The sequence below is a fragment of the Octodon degus genome, unplaced genomic scaffold (genome assembly GCF_000260255.1).
Source record: "Octodon degus isolate 3935 unplaced genomic scaffold, OctDeg1.0 scaffold00239, whole genome shotgun sequence".
NCBI lineage: Eukaryota > Metazoa > Chordata > Mammalia > Rodentia > Octodontidae > Octodon > Octodon degus.
In genome coordinates this window covers 1,296,642-1,306,212 of record NW_004524815.1, presented here as the reverse complement: position 1 = coordinate 1,306,212, position 9,571 = coordinate 1,296,642, and the positions used below count along the sequence as shown (strand labels likewise).

At 59.2% G+C, this 9,571-nt stretch overlaps 1 protein-coding gene across 3 annotated transcripts; it reads right to left on the bottom strand.

Annotated features, from left to right (window-relative positions):
- Window positions 1-1,428: 1,428 nt before the first annotated feature.
- Lrrc55 (leucine rich repeat containing 55) lies at window positions 1,429-8,145 on the bottom strand. 3 transcript variants are annotated; one of them, XM_004645765.2, is made up of 3 exons: window positions 7,890-8,145; window positions 5,651-7,131; window positions 1,429-2,456 (listed from the first exon to the last, which is right to left on the bottom strand). In XM_004645765.2, exons 2-3 carry the CDS (start codon window positions 6,396-6,398, stop codon window positions 2,221-2,223), a joined length of 984 nt encoding a protein of 327 aa, XP_004645822.2. In that variant the 5' UTR covers window positions 6,399-7,131; window positions 7,890-8,145; the 3' UTR covers window positions 1,429-2,220. The 3 variants fall into 3 exon arrangements, with proteins under 3 accessions (XP_004645822.2, XP_023561832.1, XP_023561831.1); XM_023706064.1 differs by lacking the exon at window positions 1,429-2,456 and having other exon boundaries at window positions 5,296-7,131; window positions 7,852-8,145; XM_023706063.1 differs by lacking the exon at window positions 1,429-2,456 and having other exon boundaries at window positions 5,296-7,131.
- Window positions 8,146-9,571: the final 1,426 nt, after the last annotated feature.

Below are 9,571 nucleotides of genomic sequence, written 5' to 3'. Positions count from 1 at the left end.
AGATACTTCCGGCTCCAACTGGACTGGTGGACTGCGGCTTGAGGCCGCCACCTTTGGCCATGTCTGGGCCTTGGTCTGCTTCAGAGTCACAAGAGCAGGGCTCTGGCCCTAGTTCCGGGGACAAAGAGTTGAGGTTTCTGGGGGGTGTTTTTAGAGGACTAGCTCAGTGCAGATGGCGTGTGAGGGGGTTCTTTGATGACGACACCCCATCCTTCATTCATTTCTTTGCTAACGAAGGAGAGGTCAATGGCAGCCCTTGGGGGCTCAGAACAAGAGAGAAGCTGCTGCTCTCAGACTGCCCGGCCTCGCAGACTCCGGTGACAGTGTCCTGTGAGGTGCGATGAAGGACACAGCGAGAGCTGTCACCGAGAGCTGGCCACCGGAATCATGATGGCGCGTCCTCTTCCACCTATTCACTCGACCTGGCACCGGGTGCTTCTGGCTCTTCTCAGAGTGGAAATGACCATGAAAGGGAAGCATTTTTAGTAGACTGAGGACATCAAGGCAGCCAAGACAGCATAACTAGAGACACTCCCGAAAGAGGCCTTCGAGAGATGTTCCCGAGGGTGGCAAGGATGACGGAATAAGTGTGTTTGAAGCGAAGTGGAAGGAGATTCGTGGCCACGTGTCTTTTATTGTGATAAAAGCCTAGACACTGCCCACACGGTGTGTCAATACCTCGCCAAGTGCAGCTTGTCCACAGCAAGCTCAGCCCTGCCTCTGAGCAGCATTTCACTCCCCGGGACTGGAGGATTCCTGGCCACTGAATCTTGGGCCTCTGTGCTCAACCCCTAGCACCGGGCTGGGGCTGAGCCTGACCCTGCCCTGAGGAGAGGTGGGCTCTATGTCAGGGCTGCCGCTATTCCATCTGCCTCCCACATGCAGTAGAGAAAAGCCCGGGAGAGGTATGGGAAAGGCCTTCCTGACCTGTCCTGGGCTGAGCCACCCAGGGACGGTGTCGATGGAGGTGAAGATGACAACGATGACAGTAATTGTGCTTTGTGCTGTTGCCTGGCTTGTTGGCGGAAAGATTTGTGCAGTTTCCCTGACTAGGGATGCCAGAGTCCTTCTTTGAGGGTCCCCCAGATGAGCTGGGATACAGTGGTACTTGGCTACCTACTGCTGAGCCCTCTGTGAAGTGGGGATCATAGAAGAAATCCTGGTGCTGTAGGGTTTCAATGACAACGGCAACATTGCCCAGAGGGTGCTGGCCCTCCGGGGCCCACATCGCCAGGTCTGAAATTGGAATTTATGTGGCTTTTGAGGGATGGTGGTGCTCCCCAGCAAAGGGATCTGACTTCATCTGATTTTTTTTGAGACGGGGTCTCGCTATGCAGTTCAGGCTGGCCTCGAGCTCACCTCGTAGCCCAAGCTGGTCTTGAAATCACAACGATCCTCCTGCCTCCGCCTCCAGAGCGTAGGGATGACAGGCGTGCAGCCCTGCTCCCAGCCCCACCTGATGCTGAAGTAGCAGTGGCCTTAGCTCTGAGCCTGGGCCTCTTCACCTGCGAAGCCGGAGCGGCGGCGCTCGCCTCTGAAGATGAGCTCAGGAAGGGACTGTTGGGAGTACAAGCATCACAGTGGTGATATTTGGAAGAGCTCAGGGACGATGGGCTGCTTTGAAAAAGACACAAGCCTGTCCAAGGCCATGGCTGAGGTGGGTTCCTCCTGCTCCAGCCCCAGGTGCTGCCATGCTGTGGGTTTGTGACCCCGGGAGTCCCCAAGGCTAGGCAGAGTGGCACGGCCAGAGCAGGGAGGACGGGTGCTGCCCAGGAGGTGGGAGCCTTATCAGCCCCAGGGCAGCGCTGGCAGCCACGAGGACGATGGCTGGTGCTGGAGGGGCACTCAGGGCTCTGTGCAGCCCCCCTCCTGGCTCTGGCCACTTGCAAAGCAGGTGGCCCAGCCCACAAGCACTCCACACTTGTCCTTCCTGATTCTGAGACACCCAGGTGAGGTCCTTGCCTTGGGTGGCTGTAACTGCGCTCAGAGTCCCGGCAGGTGGGCACAATGGGACGATTCCAAGTCTCTGTCCCCTCCTGGAAGTGGTGCCTGGGGCAGGGCCAGTGTGCTCCGCCTTAGGTTCCCAGTTCCTAGCACAGTGTCCGGAATAGTAAGGAGGTGCTCACACTATGTAGCGTCCTGATCTTGCTTGAACCACCACAGAGGTGGCCGGGGTACCTGGGCCCGAGAGGGCAGCCAGGGAGGGGTTGCACGCCTCCGTCAGATCTCTTCCTCCTCGCTGGCCTTGCTCCACCGGTGGCAGCAGTTGGCTGTGATGCCTAGCAGGAAGTTGGTGGCCACAGAAGCGATAGACACGACGAAGCCCACGAATGCAATGAAGAGGTAATCATCCAGCGTCAGCGTGAGGTGGCAGGCTTTGAAGCTCTCCTCCGTGAGTGAGAAGAGGGGGGCGCCCTCAACTTCAGGGGGGCCCCGGCACTCAGCCAGCTGGGAGTCTACAACACAGAACCAGGAAGTTGAGGAGGAGGCAGGTAGGGGCATCCCCACCCCCCAGGAGAAAGGAAGCCACCAGTTTCTTCTGCATGCCAAAAATTTCCTGATCTTCTTTGGTCTCCCCAACAGCCCTAAAGGCATTTTTTATCCTTACTTTTATGGATGTGAAAAAAAAAATTCACTGCTTGGGGAGTTCAAGCATTTGCTGAAATTCCTACAGCTACTGGCCATGATGGCCCTGGGCTCGTGGAGCCTTGGACACTGGGGAGACGCTGTCATTTCTTAGAATGGTCAGCCTTGCGCCAGGCCTTGGGTGACTACCTCCATTCTGCAGAGTGAGGCTTTCACACTTCCATCCTTCTGCGTTCCCTTCCCCCACAGGACAGAAGCCAGGGTCCTCGCTGCCTCTCGCACTTGTCTTAAGGTGGGAAGGAACTGTCTCTCTGTCCCTTGTGAGGGGCTTTTTTCCTGAGGGGTCTCTTCACAGTCCAGGACCTCACATCTGCTGGGACTTCCCTCAGTATCGTTTACATGTGGGGCTTCTCTTTACGAATCTACATAAAGTAACAACCCTGCTTCACAGTCCTGAGACTCCCATCCTACCAACTCTGCTTCATTTGGCTGCAAGTCATTCATCACAACCTGACAGTTCCTATTTATTGTGTGTCTCCTCCGCCTGGACGTAAGGAACACTATCCCGCCCACGGTGAGTGCTCAAGTGACCTTTGCTGGGTGAATAGAGGACTCTGCCTCAATGCCCAGCCTTTCTGCTGACCAGCGTGGTTCCCAGACACACTGAGCACGAGGTCGGGAGCACCAGATCACCTCAGACACCTCACTCTAGCTGCACAGTTCTCGGGCCTGTCACCTGTCACCTAGTGCTTGCTTTCTTTGCCCGCCAGATGAGGACAGTGTTGGAATCTCCTTCCTGGAGTTATGGGAGGAATCAGTGAATCAGGTCCATGAAGGGTGTGTGTGAGGGGCAAGCGAGCGTGAGGTGCTGGCCTCTGGGACGCTGGCCTCTCTGGGCCTCACTGGAGGGGCCACCCTTTCCTTTTCTGTTCTCTCCCGCATGGAGGCCCCGCAGCCTCCTTCCACGGCCTGCTTTCAAGGAATGTGTGACGCTGTCTGTGTTCTCATCTCACTGTTCTTAGAGGTCGGAGCAAGGGGCAGCTGGCCAGGCAGCTGCCGCATCTTGGTTCAGGGGCACCTGCCTCCTGCGAGTTTTCTCCCCTTTCTGGTTCTCAGGCCTCAGAAGAGGAGATGACTCAACCTAAGTTTTCTCAGGGTAGGCAGATGCTCTGGGTTGATTCTGAAAGTTTTCTGGGTAAAGAACAGGAAGATGGACTGGAATCGGTCCTGGTGACCAGCACATGAGATCAGGGTCCAGCTTGGGACAGTCCGCACTGTTGGCAGTGTGCTAAGACCCCAGGGCACTGCGTCTGGAGCTGTCCCCTCAGGGGCTGTCCCCTGGGACCTGGAAGCCACTGAGCTGGAGCCTAACGAGCACCTGAGTTGAATGGGGGACATGGGCCAGTCAGAGGGGACGTGGAGGACCACGCAGGGCGCGGCGGAGCAGCACGTGGATCCTGAAGTCAGACTATCCTAAGAACACCCTCAATAGTTCTGTGCTGCGTTTTCGCCTGCATCATGGGCGACAGAGAGATCCCAGTAGACCGGTCATGGAGAAACACCACGAGGGGAAATGTCACCAGCTCCCTCTGTTCTTTGTGCCCAGGAGGACAGCTGACGAGTGTGGCATGTTATGGAATTGGGTCCCGTCCCTGCGTGGTCTGCCTGCTTTTTCTCCATGGGTCTGTGGCTATCTCTGTCCTTCTCAGGGATGCAGGAGTCCCACCTGTTCTGATGAGTGAGGGGCATTGGGCCTGTCCTGCTTGCTGGGGTCTGGGCTTCCCCAGGACAGTGGGGAGGCGCTGGAGAGAGCTGGGCACCCGAGCCCTTCCACACAGGAAGTCTGCAGCACACAGGACATAGGACTTGGGACACAGGACAGCTTGGGCTGCAAAGGCTGAGCTGGCAGTGACGGCTCCAGCAGCCTCCCTCCTGCCTCCAGCCTCGCCCCATCTCAGCCCCCAGCTATTTTGGTCGCAGAGAATGTCCTCCCACGGCTCCGTGGAGACACTGGAATCGTGACCCACAGCGCCCCCAGACTATTTTGGTCTTAGGCTCCCCCTCAGCCCTCCTCTCTCTCCTACTTCATGGGGAGCATACCGAGCCCAGGCTGGGGAAGAGCCCTGGGACGGGACTGGTGACTCCTGTGGGTCTGCAGCTGGGTATGTGGGCCAAGGCTTAGCATGTCCCGTGGGAGCTGGTGGCCAGGCCACTGCCACACTTTGCTTCTGGGCCAGGCTGGGCCCCATAAGTCTATTGGACCTGTGCTCCTCAGGACCCTGCAGTTGGGACTGGCTGCTTAGACTGCAGCAGCCTGGCCCTGCCTTGGCCACATGGCCCACACGTACCCAGATAGCCCTTGCTGGAGTCCTTGGCCAGCCCCAAACTCAGGACCTAACTCTGATACTTCAGCTGTGGGTCAAGGTTCCAAATCTCTCTGTGCCTCAGTTTCCTCCTCAGTAGCGTAGCAGCTCCACTGATGCTTTGCGAGGGTATGCTGGGCTTAAATGCGTAATGTGCTTAGAGCAGGGCGTGGTAGGTAGGAAGTACTAAAATAAACAGTGACTCTCACTTACTCTTTTTAGAGTGTGTTCGTAGCACGCAACACTTCAAAGGCAGCTGGGTAGAGTAGACTGAGGCTTAGAAGTCAAATAAACCCTGATTTTGGCCCTATTACTTTCTAAGCGAGTGGCTCCAGATACTTTTTTTTTTCAGTCTAACTCTCAGTCTGTTCATCTGGAGAAGCGAACAGTAGCGACCCGGCCTGGATGAGAGAATGCATGCCAAGCTCGTAGGCCCTGGTGGAAGCTAACGAGCAATGTCTCCCTAGCTCCTCTCCCTTGCTTACTGTGCGCCTGCCTTGCTGGGTCACGAATGCCACAGTGGCTAGGGGACAGAGGTTTCACGCAATGCGTGGGACTCCAGGGCTGCACATGCACTGCATGAATGTAACAAGTGCCTGGCAGCACACACTGGACCCCCGGAGGCTGCTCAAGACCCCCAGCCACTCCCTCTCTGGCCACGCCTGTGCTTCCACAACCCCTCCCCCAGCCTCCGCCCTTACCCGCTGTGCAGCGCTGGATTCTATTCCGGAGCCACTTGAGCAGGGGCTCCATGGCACAGCCGCACACCCAGGGGTTGCCCCCAATCTGCAGGGTCACCAGGCCTGGCAGGCCCTCGAGGGCCTCGAGGCTGAGAAACGCCAGGCCGCCGTAGCTGAGGTCAAGGTCCTGGAGCCGCACGAGGCCCTGGAAGGCCTGGGGGTGCACCCTGCGCAGCCAGGGGTTGTGGCTCAGGTCAATGCGCACGAGCCCGTGGGCCGCCTGGAACATGTCAGCCGGCACGTGGCTCAGGTTGTTGTAGCTGAGATCCAGGTGCGCCAGACGCTTGGCGTGCAGGAAGAGCCCTGGGGGCAGCTCCACCAGGGAGTTGTTGCGCAGATCCAGCACGTGGAGCTCCATGTAGCAGGTGAGGTAGCCGGGCGGCACGGTGCTGATTCGGTTGTGCGCCAGGCTAAGGTTGCGGGTGTCCATCGGCAGGTCGGGGGGCACAGAGAATAGCCGCTGGCTGCTGCAGTCCACCACCTGGTTACGGCAGGTGCACAGGACCGGGCAGCTAGCACCCCCACCCGTGGGCATCACCCCAGCTGCCAGGAGGAGGGAGAGCAGCAGCAAGGCCGGGTGGCAGGGCCCAGGCCAGGGGAGCTGAGCCCAGGTATCACCCATCTTGGGCAGCTGGCACCGGCAAGACTGAAGGGGGCCCATCAGGCAGTGTGCAGGGAGCCAAGTCAGTGCCTGGGGAGGCAGTGGCATCAGAGGCCCCAGTCCTGAAGGTGGGGCTTCTGGCCACGTGGCCCCATGGTACCAGCCTCGCCTGGGGACCCCCAAGCGCCACAGGAAGTCACCTTGGGAGCTTAGGGATCCAGGAACCCTGCTGGGATCCCCCACGGTCTGGGGAAGATGATCAAAACTCGAGAAAGGAAGAGAGCAAGGCTGGCCCTGGAGCGGCTGCCAGCAGGACCCAGGAGGGTCCCTGCAGCTCTTTGGTGCCCCTGCCACCCATGCCTGCTGGACGCTTCCTCTTGATGCCTGGAGGGGGCTGGGAGGTAGGGCCCTTAAAGGTCCTGGCACTTCTTCTGAGGAAACTTAAGCCCTGTATCCAGCCTGGGGCAGATGAGGAAGCCAGGGCTGCACCTGGGTCTGCAGCATCGGAGGGAGGCCGCAGAGGCCGGTTCTGCTGGTGGCCCAGCTGAAGGCAGAGGAGGTCCTGGTTGGGGGTGCTGAGCCGGGAGCCCCAAGGAGGACAGTCTCCACGCTCCAGCTGCGAGCCACAGTCCTCAGCCTTAGTGACCCCTCGGAGCTCCAGGGAGGCTCTGTGCTTCCCAGAAAGGGGAGGACCCCACGCGACACCCACTGCCTGGGCCACCCAAGGTGGAGAGAGTCATGCGTCCCAGGGGCCCGGGGCGGGGTCGGCAGGGCTGCTCCGGCTGCTCCTTCAGCCCCCTGAGACCAGCGGTGCATTCAGCAGGTGGGGGCGGAATTCACACTGTGAACAAGGAAGGCACTCAGGGCAGAATCGGGCCTGAACCTCCCACCTCCCACCTCCCACCTCCCTTGTCCCTTTCCCTTTTTCTCTCTTTCACTCCAGCCACAAAGTTCTGTGTGCTGACTTTCAGATATGAACCTGGGGTCTGCCCCAGCTCAGCCCCCAGCGGGCACCGCAGCACCTGCCCATCGGCTTTCTGTCCTGGGCTGGTTGCATTTTATTCTGCTCAGAGCTCCGCCCCATCAGCCTGAGCGCTCCACCCGCGAACAACTCCCTAAGAAAACCGGCAGCCACGCTGTGGTCCACCGCACATCCTTCAGACGCTTTCTAGGCCGCCCCCCCCCCAGCTTCTCTCTCTCACCCCCACGCTCCCCACTCTGCGACTCTGAGTGTTGTCTCTGCTGCCTGCGCACACCTCCCCTTTCCGGCTGCACAGCCCCTGCAGACCCTCCCTTGCCCCCAGCGTCCCCGCCCCGGCGTCCTCTGCGCGCTCCCTGCACTCGCGGCCCAGCTGAGTCCACACCCAGGCAGCGGCCTCGGGGTGCGCAGCGCTGCCCCTGCCCCCTGTCCATCCCGGGCTCCCCGCGCCCTTGCCCCGCCTGCGGTCCTCCTTCGGCATCCCTGCACCCCACCATCCCCGCTGGCGCCTCCATCCTCAGCCTCGCCCACAGGGCAACCCCGGGGGAGGGGTAGCCCCACCGATCCGGAGCCCTTTCCCACCCGGGATCCCTGTGCCACGCCCCAGGCGTCCGGCTTACCGGTTCCAAGGACGCCTGAGGGTCCGCGGCCGCAGCTCCCCGCTGGCTCCTGGGATCCCGAGCCGGTGCCGACCCGGCTCCGCCCTCCCCTGGCTCTGCTCAGTCTGCTCGCCCGCATCCCGGGCCAGCGCTGCATTGCCTTCCGGTCCGGGGTCCCCGAGTCCCTTCTGTTATCCGCACCGGGAATCCGAGGGAGGAGGCTTGGTGGAAAGTTCACAGCATCCGAAAGGCGCGTGGGGAAACTCAGCGGGGGCTGAGGCCGCCTGGGTAGGTGGCTCCAGCCGAGCCCGGGCTTCCCCTCCCTCCCCTCCCTCCATCCCTGCCCTCCCCTCGCGCTTTCTCGCTCCCCTTTTTCCTCGAGGGCCAGGTAGTGACGTTTCACCGTCTCTTAGCAACTGCCTCCACAGCTCTGAGCAACAGGAGAACTGACTGCGGACCCCACCAAGATGGGAGGGGAGAGAGGGGCTCTGGGGCTTCACAGCACCCTGGGGCAGGGGACAGGGCCTAGGGATAGGAGCAGAGGCGGGGACAGGGGCAGGAGAGAGGCACCAGGGCCTAGGACAGGCTGCAGAGGGCCAGCGTGGACTCTCAGGTGGAGTGGGGCAGAGTTTAAGAGCCTCAGGCCCAAAGGAGAACAGGGTTTGGGCTGGGGAAAGGGACTCAGGGTGGAGGAAGTAAAATCGGAGGCAGCAGGATTGAAGCCTGAGTAAGAACGGAGGAAAGCAGAGGTGTGTGGATGTCTCCTGGAGTCTGTCCCCTGTGACGCATCTGTCCATCCTGATGCACCTGCTGCCTGCCCTCTCAGTGTGCTTTGGTCTCCAGTGCCGTGGACTGGCTGAAGGCCCCTCAGGAAGGGTGCTCTGGTCTCTGTCCCTTGATTGTCCCTAACTCTTGCCCCCTTGAACTCTCTGGAGCTATGAGTTTTGGGTAGGCCAAACTCCATTGCTTTGGGATCAGAGAGCCCACAGGGGACATGAAGGTCCCAGTGCCTGGGTCAGTAGGGACCTCAGGGCTCTGTGGACCCTCAGGTGCTGGAGCTGCCGACAAAGCCTTGGGGCCCTTTTCCCTTTCCGCAGGTCTGATCCTTCAAGTCAGGACTGGAACCTTCAGTCATTTCTCCTGCAGCACCCGAAGGACAAGGGAGGGTGACATTTGCTGTTTCTTCCAACCTATCAAAGTAGTCTATTGCCATTGTCCTTTCAAAAAGACTGGCTTGGTGGCTCATTTCCTTTTTGTCAATAATTGGTTTTTGAGTGTTCCCCGGATGTGGGTAAGTGACAGATGGAAAGTTCATACCTGCGAAGAAGATGGACTTAGAAATGTCTCTGAAGCAGATGCTGGCCCTGTGTTTTCAGTCTGTGGACCTGGGGCCACTTGGGTTAGTCATCTTAGGTCTTGGGGAAAACAGAGCAAAGGATCGTTGATATTGTCCCCTCCTAGTCCTTTTCCTCTGCTGTGGGAGAAAGCCTGTTTTCCTCCTGTGCTCTTGTGCATGTGAACACCTGGAATCTTTCATGTTCGGCAGGCTCCAGTGCATAAATCTTTATATATCCAGTTGACTGAGGTGTCTGTGATTTGTGCCCTCTTCCCCACTGAAAGAAACCAGTGATTTTCTATCTGATTTATGATCATAGAGATAAAATCTTGATCTTGTCAGGAAGATGCATGAACACACAGCAATG